This window comes from Scardinius erythrophthalmus, assembly GCF_964197995.2.
Source record: "Scardinius erythrophthalmus genome assembly, chromosome: 14".
NCBI classification, from domain to species: domain Eukaryota; kingdom Metazoa; phylum Chordata; class Actinopteri; order Cypriniformes; family Leuciscidae; genus Scardinius; species Scardinius erythrophthalmus.
The window spans coordinates 31,024,447-31,047,620 of NC_138234.1; the positions used below are offsets into that span (position 1 = coordinate 31,024,447).

Sequence of the window (23,174 nt, forward strand, 5' to 3'; positions counted from 1 at the left end):
GTCAATATAACACTAATTTTATATTTTCTTCAACTGTAGCCTATACAGCCATTATATAAATAAATGCTAATGACGTTTTTGGCAGTCAGTAATTTGCAGAACTAAACACTGTGGTCGACACAAAACATGTTTATCCTCAAAGCAAATGAGCATGTATTAAAATTAGCCTGGATTGTATTTCTTTTACTTTTTTTACGTTTTGTTCATGTTTTTTTCCTCTTTGGAGTCAGATGGTCTAGTTACATCACCCACCAACAGGGGCTAACAGGCTATGATAACCAGTTTTTTGTTTCTTGTTTTTTACTCACAGTGAAGTCCTATTTCGTTCTTCTTTTAGGGGTAAAACGAAGTTCGAGATATACGTGAGCAGGGATATACTGTTATTGAACATCTGATGCCACCAACACTGCTGAGAGTGGTGTTTAGATGAATATGTAAATGTGCTGCGTGCTTTCCTCTCAATACCAAAATAAACACAACACAATTTAAAAAACAGCAAGCATTTTAATAAAGCATAACAAAAGCAACGTGGTTATATTTGCACAAGCTCTACCTCACTCTAGTCATGTCACGGTTATTTATATAGCACAACCATTGAAGGGTTTTACATACATTTTTGTAAATACATTACATAGGGTGAATACTGGTAAAGTGAGACAGTTAAGCTTAATAATTTCTATCTTTACACGGATATGTTTTTATTACTAAAAATCAACACTGAGCTCATCATTAGCAAGTATGTGATAAAAAAAAAAGATTCTGTGGCTATGACATCTCTTCCGGGGTGTGGCACATCATATTTAACAACCTTACAGTGAACCATGATGGTAAGTAAAATGACATAGCATTCTGAGGTAAATAATGTTAAGGTTATAAAAATAAAAAAACTCATGGATCATTTGTAATTGTTATATATGTTGTTAAAGGATGTAATGGTGAATCAGAATTTTTAAAAATCACATTCATATTAATCTTCTTGGAGTTTTTTTATGCGATGTTGACACTGTCCCAGTTTGCTAATAGCACATTGTTAAACTGGGACGGGGTATTACTGGCAAACTGGGACAGCCATTCACGTCATTCTAATGGAGGAATTGAGTTCCCTTTTTATATGTCCCTCATAAATTTAGTTAGTTAGCTAGATATTTCAACAAAGACTGACTTAAACTACTTATATTGAGCTTGCTTGCGATGCTAATGCTAATCGCGATGCTAATTGACAGATTGACAGAATAATATTAATGATGATAATAATCATGTAGGTCCTATTTCAGAATCCAATGTCAGAAAAGAGGACAGGGAGGGAAGAGATAAGGAAAGCAAAGAAGAATAGGCTAGGCCAGAAGCCAGGGCAAAAGTTGAACCAATGGAGTGAGGATAGGATGGAGGGTGCGATTATGGAGTAGGGAGCAGGTGGAGGCAGGGCAGGCTCCTCAACTTCGCATGATTGCACGTGCATGGAATGAGCCAAAAAGCACCCTCCAGTTGAGGGTCAAGAATCATGTACAAGGCTACAAGCATGCTTCGGGTCGCAAACCAGTCTTACCTAAAGAGAGTGAGGCAGAGTTGGCTAAGATGATCAAGACCCAGCAGGGATTAACCCCACAGCAATTGAGAAATGGTTCCAGCAGTATCAAGATCTTCTTACTGAACTGGGAATCAAGGATGTGCCTTCCCACATTTGGAATTGCGATGAGACCGGAATGCAGGACCATTTTCTATCAGCCACTGTGATTTCAGAGGTGGGGAGTGCCTGCTACGAGATCACGTCAGGCGAAAAGGGGGAGACGCAACAGCTTTAATGCTGCAGGGGACTACGGGCCTCTCTTGGTCATCTTCAAAGCCAAGAGGCTAAAAGCAGAGTGGCTTTATAATGTTACTCCCAACACAGTAGTGAAGGTGTCCGATAATGTCTGGATGACAACTGAGCTGTTTTTGGATTGGGGGAAGCAGTTCGTGGACATGCTCCCTAATGGTGCGTTCACACCAAACGCGAATAGAGCGTCTGGCACGAGTGATTTCAATGTTAAGTCAATGCAAAGACGCGTTTACGCGCGTCTGGAGGTCCCGCGGCGCGAATGAGGCTTTTAGCGCGGCGTGGTGGACGCGAATTCACCTCATACGCACGTTATGCGCAAATGATTTTATTTGGTGCTTTTTGTGCATTCACGCGTTTGGCGCGAATTCGCGTCTGACGCCCGAGTTGAAAAATCTGAACTTTGGCGTCAGTTCGCGCGCGTTAACCAATCAGGAGCCTGCTTGCTGCTGTCACGTGGTGAAGTAAAAACAAAGTAAATCTTTTATCACAAAAACTTGATTTCAATATATGAGATATATTCATTTTGTATTGAATGCTATTTATTCAATATCTAAATCCAGATTATATGAAACATTATTATTCTAATGTAAAGACAACCAATATATTTTAGTGTATAAGAACATAGTTCGTGTCTGGACAGTGTGTGAGAAAGAAAAATCACAGGACAGATTAATTACTTTTGGAGGCTGGCTCCATTTATCATCAATACAAAAATAAATTACAGATTATGTGGGTGAGGGCGAGGGTGATCCTCGCTCCGATGCGGGACAACAGTTCATCAAACTGGGCACGGGACAGGCGGAGGCACCGCTGATAGCGGCCATCATCCAGGCACAGCTCCCGGAGCAAATGGTGAAACTCGCCAAACTGGGTACGCCTCCGGAGGGTCTCGGTGGACCCAAGTACGGCGATGATGACTCCTATTCCGATGTTCTAGCCTAGAAATCTAGACGCACCCTAGCGGCAGCAAAATGTATTTTGCAGCCAGGGTAGTCTAGCAACTCTCCATTGACTTTCGAGCTGCAAAAATCAAAATTTGGTCAGGCCAATCACATCGCGTTTAGAGTAGGCGGGGCGGGCTTAACATAATGACGACAAAGTTGCGACGGTTCCCTGCTACTTGAAAACAAAGAATGGCTGCTGCTACTGGAGAACAGTCTTTTGAATCGGCTTTGGCCGCGACTCTGGAGGACTTGGAGTTAAGTTTTTCTTTGAGAAAAGAGCAAAGAACGGCACTTAATTCATTCTTAAAAAAAAGGAAGATGTGTTCGTAGTTTTGCCGGCCAGATATGGCAAAAGTTGAATCTATCAACTAGCTCCGCTGTTGGGAAAACGCTCTGGTTGGTTGAAGCGCTGTCCTATTGCGTGCAGAAGGAATTTGAAAGACAGCCGTTTATCCCGCCCCTCGGATTGAGCCGTGTCTATGGTGAGTTGCCAGACCTAACATCATGATGTAAGCTTTGCTTATTTTCCAAAGCAAATACAGAGCGGTAACTCTCTCGAGGAATGCTCAATCAACATCAGCCATTTACAACACAAACAGACAACCGCCTAGCACTTGCCCCTCCCACAAGAAGCGGATTTCGCCTCAGATGCGCGTCAATTTCGTTTCAAACTTTTGCTTTTTACGCGCGTCAATTTCGCTCTGGACGCGCGAATGGATTCAAAATGTTCAAGCGTCCAACTAGACGCGAATTTGACGCGCTATTCAAGTTTGGTGTGAACGCACAGTAAGAATGACCTCAGACCACATGTGCTGCTGCTGGACGGCCACCCCAGTCATGTATTCAACATCGGATTCCTGAGGTTCATGCAGTCACACAGGGTACATGTGGTGTGCTATCCTTCCCAAACCACCCACTGTCTGCAACCAGCCGACAAGTCCCTCTTCAAGTCCCTGAAACATCATTGGAATGAGGAGGGAAGGAGCTTCATGTGGCTAACAGGAAGGAGAAAGCTCCTTAAAGGGTAGTTTTTTTCCTTGTTTGGGAGGGCATGGAGGAGGGCAGGCACAGTCCAGACTGCCCAAGCTGGCTTCAGGGGGACTGGGATGTACCCAGTAAATCCCATGGCTGTACACCCCAATGTGTATGAGCCAAGTCTGACCACCGAAAGGCCACTGGAGCCTGAAGGAAGCGCACAGGAACATGAAAATCTGGATTTGCCATAGATCCCTGATTGGATTGGGGCAGAAGTGGCTGTTGGGGAGGATGCCACTAACAGAGGCCAAGGAGAGGTGTTAGAGGGAGTGTATTTTGCCACACTAATCCCAATTCCAAAGAGAGAGAGAGGCAAGATGAGAAAGAGGTCCAAACCACCCTCTTACCACCTAACCAGTGATGAACATTATCATTATCCAAAGCACATGATCTTCACATGATCTTCAGGGTCTTAAAACACTTCAGCAGGACCTAGTCTTGTTACTTTCACATAACACTTTACCTCACAGCTTTAACACGGTCACACATCAAGAGGAAGTTAAAGTCAGGCTTGCTCTGACCACAAGTCTAGAGTTTAATTCTGTTCACAATATATATAGCCTAATCTTTTCACTTTGTGAAAAAATTGAATTAATACTTCATACTTGTAACAGAAAGCAGTATAAGTCAATATAACACTAATTTTATATTTTCTTCAACTGTAGCCTATACAGCCATTATATAAATAAATGCTAATGACGTTTTTAGCAGTCAGTAATTTGCTGCACTAAACACTGTGGTCGACACAAAACATGTTTATCCTCAAAGCAAATGAGCATGGATTAAAATTAGCCTGGATTGTATTTCTTTTACTTTTTTTAGTTTTGTTCATGTTTTTTTTCCTCTTTGGAGTCAGATGGTCTAGTTACATCACCCACCAACAGGGGCTAACAGGCGATGATAACCAGTTTTTTGTTTCTTGTTTTTGACTCACGGTGAAGTCCTATGTCGTTCTTCTTTTAGGGGTAAAGCGAAGTTCGAGATATACGTGAGCAGCGATATACTGTTATTGAACATCTGACGCCGCCAACACTGCTGAGAGTGGTGTTTAGATGAATATGTAAATGTGCTGCGTGCTTTCCTCTCAATATCAAAATAAACACGACAAAATTTTAAAAATGTATAAAACATGAAAAACAGTGTCAGCTACATTTTCTTCTATAAAGCATCTCTCCAGTGTGTTCATGTTATCACTTGCGGACATCTGACCTCAACCGCCTGAACAGGACAACTGAACAAGAAAAGATTGTATCATGAAAGAAGATGAAACCTCCACGCACGCCTACTTATTACATAATCGCCACGGACCAATGGGAGTACAAATGTGTTTACCAGCTTTGGCAAGCTGTTTCGAACTCCCAAAACCAACTTTGTTTCGGCCTGATGTTGTTCTAAATGACATCACACCAGTTCGTTCTTCGATTTCGCTTTAAGTGTATCGGGGTCTTGACTCCTTTTTTGCAGGCACAGTGGGCTAGGGCCAGCCACACCAAACCTAAACAGGCCCACAGCTTTGGGCTCACCGCAGGCTCTCTGTGAGCAGCCCACATTAGCAGATTGCCCACATTAAGCCCATGATGATCCAATGTGGGCTTTTGTACCTTTGGGCCGGTTTTGTGTAGGCAGCACACTTTCGTTTCCTACACTCTTTTTGGCTGCTTTTTAAAATGTAATGTGAATTTCAATAAGACCTTCCATTTATAACTCTGCACAGAAAGAATAATAATAAAAAAAAATCTATTATTTGTGCTGGATTGTGTCTACAAGATACCCTGGTAATCCAGAGTTCTCGGGAGAGCACAAGTTGAATTTGCTCAGCGAGTTACTCTGGTGTCAAGTAATGAAGCTCATTAAATATGCCCTTGTGTCCGAGCTGCACCAATCACATCGGGTTATCTAATATAGGCGGGCCAGAGATTTTTCAGATTTTCAGTGGACAAAATAAAGAAAAAAACTATTCCATAAAACAGTTGAAAGTTTTGAGTTTTAAAAACAGCATGTGATCTTGGAACTTTACAGCGCATGCATTATAAAAATTTGAAGTCTATCTCTCACAGCCTCGTTCCCATATGCATAAAATTAGATTTGCCGTCTAGCCCTGGTCTATGACTATAAACAAAATATAAATAAACTCATAGTCATGACTCGTGACTAGAGCTGTGTCAATCAAGTGACCAAACAGCGGAAAAGTTCGTTTGCAAGAAACCACGGCATGTGTCAACCACAAAGAAGAGATGAGCAGAAGTGGGTGTTTTAATAGGTTAAAACATAAACTATTAATACATAAGCCAAAGAAAGAAAAAAAGCTGTGATTACAGCTTTTAGATTACAAATTAAGATTTGACATTACCAGCTGCATGTCAAATCTTTATGAAACAAAAGTAGCAGAACATTTGAGAAAAACAATGCAAGCCATCTGATCTGTGGTGAGATTAAGCATTATTTGTTGCAAGTTTCATGAAACTGGGCTAAGAATCTGCTTTCAGGCCCAAGAAACGCCTTTAGTCTGTGGTTTACATGCAACTTCACTGCTAGTCTGAACAAGTCAGCGCTGTAAAAGCAAGATCTCCATTCAAAACAGCAACATTTATTACCAGACAAGAACAGTATATCTACCACTCATCAACCACACTGCATGTTTAGACATTAAAACAACTCATTAAGCAGCAAACAAGGTAACACACAAAAACATGCATGCAAAATACTCTTGTTTGTGCAGATCAACCTCGTGGTTAAACCCACCAGTCGTGGAAACTCCCGTTGGACCGTTAGTCTTTTTGACAATTTCCTCTTGTGGAAAATAGCCCCAGTGCCCACTACTTTCAGCACTTTATGTTCAACCAGTAAGTATTTTAATTCTACTTTTCATAACTTTAAACATTGTGTGTCAAATAATCTCAGAACTGATCATTACTAACTGTCTGCATTCATACAAGTATGAGTACATGATGTCGGCGCCAATGGCCTCGTGGCATTTGCGCTCGGGCGGCCCGAGTTCGAGTCCCGGCTCGTGGACCTTTCCCGATCCCATCCCCCGTCTCTCTCCCACCTCGTTTCCTGTCATCTCTCTACTGTCCTGTCACAATAAAAGGAAAATCACCAAAAAAACAATATACAAAAAAAAATGAGTACATGACAACAGATTTTGTTCAACTTTGTTTCAAATCTGATCTCGATTTCCATGTTCATTACTGTGCATTTGATATGAATCAGATTACGCAACTAACGTGTTTAAATCTATGCAATCCCACAAATAGAAGTACAGAAATGTTAAACTTTATATTTTTATTTACAAATTATGAATATTATAAATCATTAAATATCAGACATCATTACGTTTTTATTGGCTGTAGAAGAGAATAGGTGGGCTGATCCATGGCCTGAGGCCTGCTTCCACCAGGAGGCACGGATAATTCAATTTCAGCATACTGAAAGATTAAGATATTAGCAATGAATGGCCATTTATGTAAGGAATAATGTACAGCAAGGCGATCATTATCATAAAATAAAACCTCCAACATGAAGTAGATGTGTCTGAACGGGTTTACTTTGCAATAATCAATTAAATCTATAAATGGACATGAAATGGAAATCTGGCAAATTAGAAGTGCGGTTATGTGAGACATAAAACTAGTGCAATGTACAACAGTCAAATATGCATTTTAGTGGTCGTTATACTCTACTGTAGTTGTTTAATATCATATTCATTCAAATAATGGATCTACAACACCAATTGAAAATAGTATGCTAATTAAGCCATTTTTTTTTTAAATTAAGCATTCATTACACAATTATTCTTACCTGAGCTAGAGTTGTACTTTGAGGGTTCTCTGAACTATTTTTAGATCTTCTAGTTGCATGAAGGCAGTTCTTCACCACACCTGAAGAAAACAACAGTGAATAAACATCACCTTTTGACAGTTTAAACAAACAAAATTAAAAACTAAATTAAGACTGACATAAGATAGGATATTGTTACATATGTGTAGATCTAGATTTTGTCTACTTGTAGTTCGTTCAATCACCTTCATTTATGTAGCACTTTTAATAATACAGATTGTTTCAAAGCAGCTTTACAGTGATAATAGGACATTTTTGAACAGAGATTCAATGAGACTTTCAAAACAGGTACAAACCTATTAATGCAATGGTCAGAAGCATACTCAGCAGGACAGATATGATGATGGTCAGATTTCTCCATGTTATCTGGTGTTGTGGAGCGTCATCTGTCTGATTCCTGTGGACGGAGTCTGTAATATTCTTATGGACTGAGTCTGTAAAAGGTTTGTAGTTCAATCTTTATTCAGTTTCAGTCTTTAAGAGAACAATGAAACTATTATTAGATCTTCATACAGTATATTCAATCTGGAATCCATCATGTGGTTTATAAAGACATGAAATGATAAAATAACTCACCGCTGATGTAGATTTTGGTGCCGTTGTTGAATTTTAGTGGTTCACTAACTTTCACACAATAATAAACTCCTAATTCATTAATGGTGATATTTTTGATGAACAGACGACTGTTAGTTTCCACTGAGTATTTGTGTTTAAAGCTGCTGTTTTCATATTTGCATGCATATGGGGTATCATAAGTGCGTAAGATCAACACTGGAGGATCCGGTAATTTCTGTTTGTACCAGTAAATCTCCTCTATATCAAGATCACAGGTTATAATCACATCAGATCCTAAAGTTACTGGTGTGTTTGTTAGACTCTCTGTGGCTTGATACAACATGAACAGATCTATGAGAGAAAGAAAAACACATTTATTAAGATATAAAATCAAAAGAAAACTGACTCAATCAAATGTGACGTGAGAAACTCACAGATCTGCAGCTGTATGATCTTCATTGTCTGATCCAGATGAATAATATCTGCTATACTGTGATCATACAAACATTTCGTACTGTGTGCGGAAACATCAGCAGCTTTAGATAAAACCTCGACCACACAGACCAGAGAGGAAGTCAGAGATGAACACATGATCACACAGCACTTTCTTATTAAATACTTTTTTCTAATTAATTTCGACACCATATGATGCAGGCTGGATTATATCAAAGTCCACTTTGTACAGATATAAAACAGAAGAGCAAAAACAAAACAAAACAAAAAAACAACAACAACAAAGCAACTAGATTTAAACTCCAAACCAATCAGCCACACATAAATGGCTAACAGGCTTTTTGTTACGCATATTTATGGTTTGCAAAACACCACTAACTCATGTTGGAATGGAAAGATGTTGGAGTGGTTTAAAATAATTTGCACTTAAGTATATAATATAGCCAAAAATCACAATATCACTGACCACAAATTCAACTGGGCTTGAAAAATCTGTGCATTTGCAGTTTGAGGATTCCACCAGCAGGTGCTACTGAAGTACTAAATGTCCTACATGTGTAAATGCAATAGACAGACCTGCAAACTCCTCAGAGTAAAAAAGGTGACAGTGTCGCGGGGGATGGGGGGTGGCCGTGCCCCCAGCTCGATTTTTTTGTGATTTTAATATGCAAATTAAACATTTCTATTAACAAAAGTAATCAAAGGATGCTTCAACTAAGTATTAGCAAAGTCCTTTTATATAAATTGTCTCTGGTATTAGTTAGGAGTGTGCACAGTAAGTAAAAAAATAAAAATAATCTCAGAAATTTGTCAATTGCATATATATTGCTTTGTTGTAAAAAAAAAAGAACAACAAAGATGTAAACAATAGGATAATTATAAATAAATAATTACGTAAAACAAATAAAAACACTGCTTTAAGTTTAGTATTTAACAATAACTATAGCATTCAGGAAAATGTGTCAGATAGCACGAGAACAGCAAGTGGATGTATCTTATTTTATTTGTCTCTGAGATAAATTGCTTATATCCCTATACATTATAGTTAGTGTTGTATTGTACATGTTAAAAAAACAACACTAATTACAGAAACAAAACAAGCAAACCAAACAATGTAGCAGCAAAAATAATATCAAATATAGCTGCAAGTAGCAGTTAAGGGGCTAAGCACACTAACGGCAAAAAAAAAATTTGATAAAAATGTATATAACGTGAAGAAGTTGATATGACACTGTCGTAGTGGGGATTTCACGTTTCATGTCAATATGACAAGGCAGGTTTGGTGAAAATATCTCATGTTGTTCACAGAGTTAAAGCCATTCATATTAATGTGCACAAACCTGGGAGGATTTTTTCAGCACACAGAATCAAAATTGTGATGTTTCATATGTCAAAAGAGTCCAGAGTGTCTGCGTTGTGATCCACTGGTCCAAACATGAGTATGACAAATATAATGACCAAACAAGCAATTCCTTCTACAGTGGTAAATAGAACAGATGTAGATTGAGAATAATAGTGTCAACAGCAAACACAACTGGTCACTCACTAAATGTTATCAAATGGCACTCGAAGCAAAACTCAGATGAAGTGCAGAGTAAGTCCCAATAGAGCAGTTAGGAAAGTCATAATCTTCTGTGATTGTGTTTCCATGGACGAGTTTCTTTGTTTCTGATCTGGTTCTGCAGGCTTTTCTGTAAGAAAAACAAAATAATGTAGAGAGAAGCAGTTCTGTAAATTCATTAGAGTTGAATAGAGATAAAATTAAATCATTAGAGTTTAATAGAGATAAAATGGAAATTTAAAACTCCAAAACGAGGATTCCATGTACCTTTGACAAAGAGCTGAAGCTCCTTTTCCTCGTTTGATTCTTGAATAAAACAAGTGTAGTTTCCTGCATGAATTAACTCCACATTTTTCAGCGTAATAGAATAGTTTCCGTTTGCATAACCCGAAGAGAAACTTTCCGTTCGATTCTGGAATATTGTGTCCTGTTTTTGTAGTGAGAGTTGACCATTTATAATATTTAACACTTTCTTGCTTTCATTGTATCGCCAAAATACATTACTTTTTTTATTCTCATACAAGCACGGCAAAGTGACGGAGTCTCCAACAACACGCTCAAATCTGTTTGCTGCGTCCAGCAGAAACACTGGGGAAAAGAGTAATTTACGTTAGAAAGCAAAAAAAAAAACCTGCACCAAACATAAAATACATCAATAGAAAACAAATATCTTAACTGAGGTCTGTGAATACTAACCTTTGCCTGTCAGATGTAGAAGGAATACAACGAAGCAGCATCTGCACAAATGAGAGAAAGCAAAGTTAATATTTGATAAAGGCTGCACCATCTATGATTCTTGTCTATTACTATTATGCTTTTTCAAATATTCCCTTTCATGCAGTGTGTAATATAGTTGTTTGTGAATGTAAAGTTCTGCACAGTTGTAAAGTCAAAAGTGTACGATAAATAAAGTTATTATCTCCCAAAAGAAAGAATCGACTCTGAACCACCAATACGAGTCGTTTGTGTTTCGAATCCCACTGTTTGACGGTTCTACATCACTAGAAGACACATTTGCATAATGCCCGTCTATGATGTACGTTGTCCGCGAACAACTTGACCAGCCATTAAATGTAATTTTACTGACGACTGCTTCTCAAGTCTCAAAGTTCAACGCAGGTTTCACTTGCTCTTGAAAGATGGGTGAGTACCCAGTTTATTTGGACCAGCTTGCTCCTCAAATCACAACCTGTAAGTATGAACAATTATTGATGCATATACTTTCTACCTGGTGTTCAAAATATGTAGTTTTGTGTTTTATATTTTGTAAGTTTCCGGCTAACTCACGTTATTACCGTCTTACTGAAATACTTCTGCTAATCAGCTGTGGGCCACTATTACCTAAAACTGTGTCTATTAATGCGGATTGTCTGTCGTTCTCACTACTGTGAGTAAAGATGAAGGGTGGAGCAAGATTTGTTTTACCAACGTTTATGTTACATCAGTTATTCACATTAGTGCTAGGCGAACATATGCTGCGTTATTTATACAGTTCCCACATGTGCACCGCAATAAATTAGAAATATACACATCGGTTTGTGTAAAAGGGCACCTTTTAATTCATAGTTAATTCATAGCACAAGTAAATGATGCACTGCTTTAAATACAAAGTAAAGATGTGTGATAATTTAATAATTCATTAATTCACTCAGAATCATTAATTTGCCTCACTTCCAGTTGCCGATAGTTATTGGAAGCCTGATTAATTTCCATGAACAGGTTTATTTGTTTCAACAAACCAGTTGAGAAAATGATTCAGTGGTTCTTTTACTCCATTGTGTAATGACGTCACTAGAATGTATTTCAACTCAGTGCCATGGTATGTCACGTTGAAACAGTCAAACAAAACTGCAAGTTTGTTTTTAACCTATGCTTTTAGGTCCAAGATCATGTAGCTGAGTGTTTCTGAATGATGTTGTTGTTGTTGTTTGGTTTAATAATAAGGGGGAGTGACATTTTACCTTTGTGAGTATAACAACGCATTCTCATCCTAGGGCGTCATATACTGACGCTTTTGACATTTCGTCTACATTGAACGCACATGGAACCCTTTAGTGTCAATATGAGACGCAGACAGCTTTGTTCGGTTATGGGTAGGTTTAGGTCTGGGGTAGGGTTAGGGTTAGACCGCTAGGAGGCGCCTTCTGGCCCATATCTATCTGCGTCTCATATTGACGCTAAAGGGTGCCATGTGCGTTCCATGTAGACGAAATGTCAAAAGCGTCAGTATATGACGCCTTGGGATGAGAACGGGCTGGAGTATAACTATGCTTTCACAGTTTGCTGGCTTGAGGCAAAATTATTCTTTTTTACATTTAAACTCATGCAAAGTGTATGCACATAGGCCAAAAAAGAAAAGAAAAAAAGAAATAGTTAATGTCTAGGTATGCGAGTAGAGGTAGTGCTTCGGGGACTGCAATCCAGTGTTTTGGATGCCAAGTCAAATGGATCTATGTTGTTTATAGTCTTTAATTTGTCCAACTGTTGCTTGGCATTGATATTTAGTTTTGCCTAGGTACGGTCCATTCTCTTTTTCTCATTCCTTCTCCATATTATTCTTTTCCCCTCAAGATTTCAACAATTTATGCAAACAAAACAAAACATAATAAATAATAAACGGAGCAATTCCAAGAGGGTCCACTCCTCACACCATCGGTGCTCGGGCCCTAACTAGGTATTGGTAGCAATTTCAGTATCTGTCAGCTGGTGATCCTCACAAGAGGGCGCTGCTGTCCCAGCATACAACAAGGCACTCTCTAGGGTAAGGGAAGTGCTGGACGATAACTGACATTCAACAGTGATATCAGTGATAGAGTAAAAACATTAGGAGAACTTTAGCTGAAAGTTAGGGGAACTTTCTGCAAACCTAAAAATAGTGTTCTATTTCTGTAAAGCAAAATTTCCCAGCAAACCAAAAACAAATCTTAACCCTGTAGTCTACAGTACAGCGTTTCCCTAGGGCAATGGAAAGCCCTATGTTCAGTACATGTTTCTTTAAATGATTGCAACCAATTAGAAGGGTTGAAAAAGTATCAAAGAACAGTCTAATAAGGTGTGGGAGTCACTATCAAGCACCATTTGAAGGTGGTACGTCCTTTTCTGACACATGGTCACAGGAGCACATGGTGTGAGAAGGCAATATTGTTTGCTTTAAAGGGGTCATATAATGGTACATGCACTTTTACAAGTTGATTGTACTGAAGTGTGTGTTGGCAGTGCCTGTACACAACCATCATAAAATTATAAAAATCCATCCAGTGGTTTTTTTTTTATCTTCTTATATGTTTCTTCCCATCTCAAATCAAGCTGTTCGATTTTGTGATGTCACAAAATCGACGCCCCTCCCACGATGGTTGATTGACAGCAGCGTTTCAACACAGACCCGCCCTCGTGAGCGAGCTGTCAATCATAGCACGCGCCGACGCCATTCTACTCAGTGATCCAGCGTATCAACAATGAATGCGCGTCGGCGCGTGCTATGATTGACAGCTCGCTCACGAGGGCGGGTCTGTGTTGAAACACTGCTGTCAATCAACCATCGTGGGAGGGGCGTCGATTTTGTGACATCGTCTAAGAGATTGTGGTGATCTGTTCTTGGGTGTAATAACGAACACAGCATCATATCGATGTTCCTAAATCCGTACAGCTGAAGAGCAGTGGCTGAGTTTGTTTTCGAAAGGAATAATGTTTGCGCGAATCATTTCACCAGACTGCTTTACAAACGAGGATCAGTAAAAAGCTGGTTATTTGCTAAGAAGCTGCTCCTGAAAAAAGGATCGGTACCAACTATTCGTGTTCCTGCTGCACATCCAGAAGAACTGAAGTGAGTGTAATGTTTTATTGACCTTTTATATTAATCTTTGCAAATCGCTAGCACGCTTCACGATGAATGCGGCTATTTTTACACTCAGGTACATTACGGCATGTTTTCTATGTACGACGTTATCAATATAATTCATAATCCCACGTTTATAATGAACAACGCGTTATGGTTATTGTGCTATTGTGTTACAAACTGTGTATGCACAGAACAGAGGGGCGGGGTGAGCAAAGCTCATCATCATTTAAAGACACATGCACTTAAACGGCGTGCTGAAAACAGAGCTGTTTTTGACCAGGTAAAATGAGTGTTTTCTTACAATACTAATGAGAATTTTTAATTAAAGTATATTACAAACTTTTAATTTAGACCCTAAAGAATCATATTAGCTTGTACAAAAATGACATTATATGACCCCTTTAATAATCTTATTTAAAATGACATGAACTGTACTGAATGAAGGTGTAGAGAAGCCTTTTGGCAGGTTTAATGAAGTTTTTTTTTCATTTTGCATGTTCAGAAATAAAAAAAAAAATCTATAAAATGTTCCCAAATGAGCCAAGGAATTATGTGGAATAATTTTTTTCATGTGCCATCAAAATGTGTGCAGTAGAGGGTTAAAAATGAATGTTTTTTTTTTTTTTTCTGGGAGCCAAAAACTAAGCGTCTGACACGGGCGGTTAGACCCGTGACTGGTAGATTAATGTGCTACTGCTTTTCTCTCTGATACAGTAGGAAATTAAATTAAATTAAATTTGTAGGATGTTAATTGTGACAAGATGGTTGACAGGTCAGTTTACGTGACAGGATGCAACCGTTAAAGATGCAATTTTATGATGGGATAGTAGGCCTATGTCCCAAAGCTTGTCTTCTCTTCTGCTACACACTCAAAGGTATGAACTTTTTCTTCAGAACACAGTACATACTTTTAGTTTCTCTGGGAACCACCCTGGTGGTTAGTTCCTATTTTTACACTCAGGTACATTATTTAATTTAATTTCTTAATAGAACTATCCGGTGCGAAAGCCCCTATATCCTTCACTGCCTTTGATATCCCACAATCCTGTGCTTACCATTCTGTGTTTCAGTTGAGCTAGAAAAATAAAGATTGCGTCTGAAAGTTGCAGCTGGTGGTCAGTTTGTGTGTAAATACACATTTTTGATAAACGTTTTCCACTTATGATGTAATTTCTAGCAACAAATTGCTATTGTAGTCCTTAAATATTCACTTAGTTTCAGGGTTCTCAAGTTTGATCAAAAGCTTGGAGTGAGAGCACATGCGGTTAGGGGAGGAGCCATAATGTAGCTCCGCCCCCACCTGTCCCCGCCCCCCAATTTTACCCATTGTTCATAATTAACCAGCACAAATTGAAATTATAACAATTGGTAAATCTGATAAATGACAGAGCAATTCATCACATCAAATATACTATTTAATGTTATATTTCAAAATATACAAAAATATAACAAATTGCTCCAAACAGTTTGGAAAAACAAATCTTTTTGCATTTTGAATGTGTCTAGTCGAAATGGTATAATGATTTATTGTGTGGTGGGACATTGTGAATAAATTACATATTAGAGTATTAAGGTGTGTGTTTGTGTGTGTGTGTACACAAGAGCAGGGCTGGACTGGGACAAAAAATCGGCCCTGGCATTTTGGCCCAGACTGGCCCACTATATGATCATAAACACCACCCATCTTAAATAGCACGCCATTAAATATATGCATACCATTTCCTATTCCTTAAAACCACTAATGCCACATAATGAGTGAGTAGGAACGAGTGAGAGTTAACAGATGAAATAAGTAAAAATTTTACATTTATTAATACAGTTGAACTATACACCACAGTGGTGAATCCTAAAACAAGCTAAGCTACATAGCAATACCAGTGTTTCTTACAGGATTTTTGGTAAAAATGTGGTGGGCGGACCTCGGTCCTTCTAGGGAGAGAGGTAAGAAAATTTTGTACATTTTAATGTTAAATCCATCAATCTGGTGCACTTTGAGAGTTCAAAATTACAAGCTCCAACCCATATTCAGTGTGCAAATTAAACAAAGATAAATTCAAACCTCTTTTAGTTACAGTGTCTACTTACATTACACCTACTACATAATAATGTTATAATATTAATCCAATGACAGTAATAGCCATATTTTGTAAAAACAAATGCACTAAAAAATAAAGGAAATAAAGGATTTGTACCAATTTCTATACTTGAAAGAGATAAGCACATGATCTTTTATTTTGACGCAAACTGCATCAAGCTTTTATTTTGGCGGAAAACATGGTTTACAAACGCGTCTCATTAGATTTATAGTGAATTGCGGTAATCGTCAACTATGCAGATGTGGAAATAATCTGGGTTATGGGTTCCTACACTCATGACATGGCCTAAGTGTTTTGAAAGTAGTTCTGCTTACCGTAGGCTCTACACTTTCTCATCTCTCTCCTCCTCACTATCATCATCATCACAGGAGTTGATGAAGGTCAAAAAACATACTCTATATTTTAACACAGTTTACAGTGTCTGCTTTAAGGGCCTGTTTCTATTTGTTCACGCTATTTCTCTGCACATTCCTTGCGTTTCTTCTCCATCTCGCTGACTATTCTGACAGATACACAGTGACACTGCTGCACGCTCGCTCACTCGTTTAAAGTTGTGATTGGGCCAGCCCAGTGCCAATCAAGAAAAGAACCAATGGGCCGCTGATCTACGTGTTTTATGGGCTGGTCTGTCAGAAAAAAAACTAACGCTGACTTTTTTTTGACCAATGCTTTACACCAGCTCGTTCGCGCGATGTTGTTGGTTACCTAGTAACGAACGTACAGTGCGTGTGCCTCGTATACAACGTTATATATAAAGCTTGTAGGACAACTTGGTTGGCATTGCCTTTTCAGCGTGAGAAATACATGGTGTGGCGTGTGAGCGTGTGAACTGGTTGAATTGCGTGTGTCTCACGGCCAATGCGTGAGACTTGAGAACCCTGTAGTTTTCACCAAAGCTCGCTCTATTTTGCTGTAGATAATTAAATCATAACACTGCTTCAGAAGTCTGTCCGAAATCAGTTTTGTGAGGAACCTTCGTGCACAAACACCGCCAGCAAATAGTGGAGCGAGGCAACAAGTCAATGCCTATGTTTTCGGGCGCAGTGTCCAAAGCCTCTAGAAGGCAAGCCTGCAACCTTTAGCCAAAATGTAACGGCTAATGCTAACGCTGCGGCTGTATCAGTACGCAGGAAATGAGACCAGAGGCTGTTTTTTTCTTTTTTAATGGATGTCAATGGAGAAGCTTTTGAGCCTAGCCTGCATGATACTCTATTCGTTTCTGGAAGCTGTTCTCAAATGTGCAGCACACAGATAAACATTGGGATTATAATGTTAAGGTAAGCCAAGGTTAAATACATTTTAACAAAAATTTTAACCAGTTCATCAGCCTTTAGGAAGGTCAAACAAATGAGTTGTGGAAAAAAACAGCATCTCTTTGACATAGCAGCAGCTCAACCAGGCCTTTTTTACATATTCTGTGGGCGGGGATTATTTAAATGAGTAACATTATGACTTCTTATTACATAGCTTGGTTGAATTCCAATGTAGAATGCGGTCTGTTATTTCTTGATAACAGACCGCTGCTAAGTATAACACACCGTTGCCATGAAAAACAGAGCATTGCTATAGACGCATGATTCTAACCGTAGAGACGGAACGGACTATTTTCTTTAGCGGAAGCAATACAATCGTTTTTAAATCAATAAACTTGTGTCAAATTATTGAGTTATTTGGTAAGTAGCCATGTAATAAGCGGGATAATGCTTATTCCGCTTTGCGTCGGGGTCCTGATCAGCCTGTCGGGGTTGTAGGCCTATTCGCTATAACAACCGCCTCGCTCTACATTATCCCTTACATAAAGCCCAGAAAATATTGCGTTGTACTAGTCATACCTGTCAACACTCCCGTTTTCCCCAGGTTTCTCCCGTTTTTTAGCCCTATCTCCCGGACCCCTCCCGGTTTGTTATTTCTCCCGGGAAACTCCAGTAATTTGCATGGCCCAAAACTCCTTTATGAATAATAGGACCAAATTGTCTAATGTTGACCAGTTGCCAGATCTTGTATTAAATAATGCATTAAATTCACACACCACATACAATTTCAACCCGTTTGTCACCTCAACCTGGCAACCTATAACCCAGTTGCGCAGTCGCGGAAACTGTACATTCACACCGCCGCCGACTTGAACTGCAATAAGCTATGGCCGCCCTGTCAAGGACGCTTGACAAAAAGTGCGGGGAAGCTTGTTGACGCATGTTGACGCTTTGGCCGCTCAATTCGTGAAATGCACTCCCGCTGGTTGAGCGCGGTAAAGTTCGTGTTAGGTTCGATATTAGCCGGACATTTGTAGCTACTAGGCCTATAGGGTCGGTAGTCTAACAAAGATATCAATAGCAAGATTAGTTTTAACATTATGTGACCATTGTATATCGACATGATGAAAATATTCATTCAAAAATCATTCGTGCATTAATGCTGCATAATTATACCTGAGAATGCTTTGACGCGTTTCCACTGCGCACGATGCTTAAAGGAGCTGTATGTAAGAAATCTATTTCAATTAATCATAAAATGGCCCTGATGTGTCACTAGACATTAAGAAATCATGTTCATTTCAAATACTTATATCACTGACAACAGTAGTATGGCTAGGATATTGTCATTTAAAAAGTGGACTTGCAGCCCTCAACTGATGTTGATGTTGTCATTTTGTGTTTTGGCCTGATGCGCCTCCCTCCACCTATCGACCAATCACGAAGTCAGTAGTGTTTCGGGATCCGGGTTGCCAGCTTTGCTCTAACCTACCCTAACTCTAGTCGGATAAAAATGTCTAACGTTACTAAATCAAAAAGACCTCGTTATAATTCAGAAATTCGTCGTGACAAAGTCCGAAATAAAACCAGAATTTGTATAGGAGATGCTTTTGAAAGATGGAGACAGCTGAAAACGGAGAAGAATTTGAACACAGACGCCAATGTAGCTCATTTTTTCCTGGACAGGTAAGATTCATCTAACTTATGCCTGGCTAACTTGTACTTGATGTCAATGCACATTTCATATAGTCATGACAGTCGAACAAAGTTATGCATGTTCGTGCAAAGTAACGTAACGTTAGCTCACATGGACGTATGCTAACATTAGCAATGCATAGGAGCCCGTTTCTTTGTTATTATGCTGAGACGCTGAGGAAAACAACATTAGCACGCCCATTATGGCAATTTGAAACGTAATTGAGACAGAAGCCTAACTTTACCTCAGAAAAAATTATTCGACATTCGTTCTTCACGTATATCGTGGACTAAGTTACACATGCTGCAAGTTGACCTGTATTTCACATCACATATTTTAGCGTGTTATGGACGTGTGCTGCAGGGTAAGTAAAAAAATACAGCTGGCCACTTTCACTTATAGCATCAGCTAAAAAATGAATAGCTGTATCTTTGATATTGGTTACACATAGTGACATAGGCTTGTGCTTGTACTTACATTAATGACAGATACATAACGTTACAAGTTAGACTTACAGCTACCGTTCTGTCTGTCACATACGAGCATAAGTTACATCTTTACGATTATACTGTCACATTCGAGCATGCATCTTTACGATACTGTCACATACGAGCATAAATCTTTACGATTATATTTAACTAATGACAATTAGTACATTTTTTAAATACATAATTACTTATCAAAATATCTCTCATGAAGTATTAACATAATTAACAGAAAAAAACTTGCTGTGCACGTCTCGTCGGAAGCTCATTGTAGCAGCGTACGTTTCTGCTGAATTCAGCTTATCTGGCAACCTCGAGTCAGGGGGGAGGGGGAGGGGATACACCGCTCTATAGTATTTTTAAAGTGATTGCAGTACCAGTTTTGGCCACAATCCTACATACAGTTCCTTTAAGGGAACGTCTGCCAATTCCACCAACTGCGGTAAACGTAGTCTATTATTTGTATTATTTAAAATTACTTTTAACATTTAAAAACAGACGTTTTCAAATTCCAAAGCTTGCAGAAGGTTCCTAATGGCAATACTGATTGCTACAGCTTTCCTGGTAGCCTTGAGTGAATTAACTTGTCTAAGAAAATGATTCATAAAACATATAAATATCAGTTGAGCCTATGTTTACTTTCGTCACTGACACAGACGAAAATGAAAAGACTATAGGTTCAGCTTTAGGAGGGGAAGAAATAGGCCAGGATAAGAAGACTGAGAGAAAAAGAAATATGAAGATGAGGAGAGAGCAGGTATTGACAAATAATCTAATGACAAGGTTTTAAAGCTACCCTATTTCTAATAATTTTTTGGCCTTCAAAAGTCCTAAATTGCACATAGAGACATCCAAATTTTCTCGGGGGAGCATGCCCCCGAACCCCCCTAACTACGCCGGGGCCTTGATCTTGTTGCTGATCCGAACAGGCAGGTCCCCATTGAAAAATACATTTTTGCGCCACCATGTTTCTACAATAGCCCTGGCCTAACGGACAAAGGCCCTGTCCCAAATCGCGCACTTCATGTGGACTTTCGGTCTCGTGGACTTGAATTGCGCGTGCTCGCCGAGTCTACGAGTCCGTAGACCGTCCCATTCAGCATTTTAACACTCTGAAGTGTGCTCAGCAGCGCCCCCTTTGTACCCTTGAAGCGGTCTTCCGCGAAGCCCGCATAGAAGCAGGCTTCACGCACTTTAACTACCCAGGAATCCTTGCGAAAGGCCAATCAGACAACGGATGGGAGGAGATTTCGCTCACGGATAATTGTTGACATGGCTGAGAAGAAAATATTACGGTTTTTATGACCTAGATGTAGATTTTACTAGTTGTTACCTACAGTTTATACAAACATTATGGTCATCGAGCAGTGGTTGATGTCTCAAACATAATAATAGTGTGTTGAATAATACGATCACATTATAATTCATTAAATAAATAGAACCGAATGTCGGGGCTTTACTGAGTCATATGTAAACATAGTATGAATATTGAAACATGTAAATTCATCTGAAACTCATGCACATTTTCATTATGTGTTATAATTGTAATCTTAGTTCAAATGGAACATTATGTATTATTATGTAGCTAGCTACAACTGTATAAATCTTTTAAATAAGCATGATGCATCTATTGTCTAATGCCCAGGTGGCATGCACAATATAAAAATATAGATCTGTAAAATTAAGCTGTGTAGTTGACATGGAGATAAGACGTCGGAGCGCAAAAACGTGATTTCTCCTGTCGAACAACAACCAGACCGTTATTTCCGGCGTGACGATCGAGTCTGTCCCAAAAATACCTCTCAATGCGCCCTCGTGGACTCGCGCCAAGGGCCCTTAGGTCTGCACTACATTACGTCACCAAAGTGTGGACTCTGAGGAAGTCCACAAGTCCGGAGTGTGCCATTTGGGACAGGGCCAAACGCGTTTCTTCAAGTTGTTCTTCATGCAAAGGAGCAAGCTAGTCAGGGAATAAAACTGACACAATGATGAAAAAGTAACAATAATATTTGCAATAACAATCGTTTTACTGAATAATTTCTTAATTTAATTTAATTTAATTTAATTTCTTAATTTATCTTCGTAGCCTACAGAAACCTCTTTGATTAACTGGCTACTCTTGTTAATTTAATTTTTCGTTAATCACGAAATATCTGTCTGAAATAATACACGCTCTCCGACACGGGGCTTATGTGAGCTGCGCTGCGTATTTGATACACGCTTTGAAGCTTCAGTGTCTGTAACATCACTATTCAATATGAACACATTACAATTCTTTGTTGATTCAGTTTATAGGTCTGTGTTTTCGGTGAATATTTTGGCGGAGCTTAAGCCCATCCAGCCCTTACAGAGGAGCCGCGGCTGGTTATTTTACTGTTTAATAATGTAAATCTGCTTTAAAACAATCTATATTATTAAAAGCGCTAGATATAAGGTGACAAGATCATGACTGCCAGCGGTAATCTCACCAATTGGATTGCCAACCTTAGAACACACCAAATCCAAAGTGCACGTGGTCACATGTGTTTACTTGTCAACGCACAAACATACCTTAGTGTCATGGTTCATGTAGCGGCTGATCACCAACAATGATCTGCGGTTTGTGCGTCTTCCCGATTTTCCTACTTCCTGTTTTCCTAATGTTTCTTTCTTCATGGCTGCGTTCCATTCCACTCCCCTGGGTGTCCCATAACAAGTCATTAGGTTTCAGAATGGTGTTCGGGAGCGCCCCCTTTGCCCTCAGTGAGCACTTTTGCCGAGCCTGCAATGGAAATTCCCGACAGTCTAAAGCGGAACGTTACGAAAGTGGACTCGTAGTCTTCCTGAAGACCGCGAGTGCTTGCCATTTGAGACAGGGCCGTTCGACTTTCGGTTAGGTAACAGTTTGTCAGTTGCCAACTCTCGCGAGTAAAATAAGCAACTGCAGCTTCAAAAACAAGCCCTGTATTATATTATAGGCCTATAATATAATATATTATTATCATCAATATTATTTTTTAGGCTATCAATAAATGAGCCTGCAACATATTCAACTGAAACCACTCAAGAGTTTGAAAAGCAAAAACAGATTTATTTAACCAAAATCATCAAATTGTAACGAAGCAGGTGCTGTAGGCCTACGCACTATTTTCCGATCAGCTGTGAGCAAAATAGGTTTGGAGATGGAAAGGAGAAAAAGTGACGTGAAGTCCAATTATGGTATAGGCTAACCCATAGTCGGAATATCCGCTGAATTTATCCCATAAAAGTTGGTGCACACGTTAGATCAGTGAGTGGTGAACACACACACACACACACACACTGTAAACGTGAAAAAGACAAGCACTAAGGGAGTGCTGTAATATAGCCACATTTATAATAAAATAAATTCAAACCATACTTATGTTAGTATTAGTATACTTGTTTTTTATCATTATTATTATAGACTGTAATGAAGTTGGAAGCGTACAGCTCTTGCTTTGTTGCAATTTGATGATTTTGGTAAAATAAATGTTTTTGCTTTTCAAACTCTGAGTGGTTTCAGTTGAATATGTTGTAGGCTTATTTATTGATAATAAATAATATTGATGATAATAAATAATAATATCTTATGTAGCCCC

General features: G+C 39.0%; 2 protein-coding genes across 2 annotated transcripts; both read right to left on the reverse strand.

Annotated features, from left to right (window-relative positions):
* Positions 1-4,639: 4,639 nt before the first annotated feature.
* Positions 4,640-8,718, reverse strand: LOC308702599 (uncharacterized protein). The gene is made up of 6 exons (XM_081385561.1): positions 8,628-8,718; positions 8,215-8,544; positions 7,935-8,072; positions 7,600-7,679; positions 7,135-7,226; positions 4,640-6,874 (listed from the first exon to the last, which is right to left on the reverse strand). The coding sequence occupies exons 1-6, from the start codon at positions 8,650-8,652 to the stop codon at positions 6,859-6,861; spliced, it is 681 nt and encodes a 226-aa protein (XP_081241687.1). The 5' UTR covers positions 8,653-8,718; the 3' UTR covers positions 4,640-6,858.
* Positions 8,719-9,631: 913 nt separating this feature from the next.
* Positions 9,632-22,395, reverse strand: LOC308702600 (V-set domain containing T-cell activation inhibitor 1-like). Its single transcript, XM_081385562.1, has 4 exons — positions 22,126-22,395; positions 10,904-10,944; positions 10,475-10,795; positions 9,632-10,337 (listed from the first exon to the last, which is right to left on the reverse strand). The coding sequence occupies exons 1-4, from the start codon at positions 22,134-22,136 to the stop codon at positions 10,225-10,227; spliced, it is 486 nt and encodes a 161-aa protein (XP_081241688.1). The 5' UTR covers positions 22,137-22,395; the 3' UTR covers positions 9,632-10,224.
* Positions 22,396-23,174: the final 779 nt, after the last annotated feature.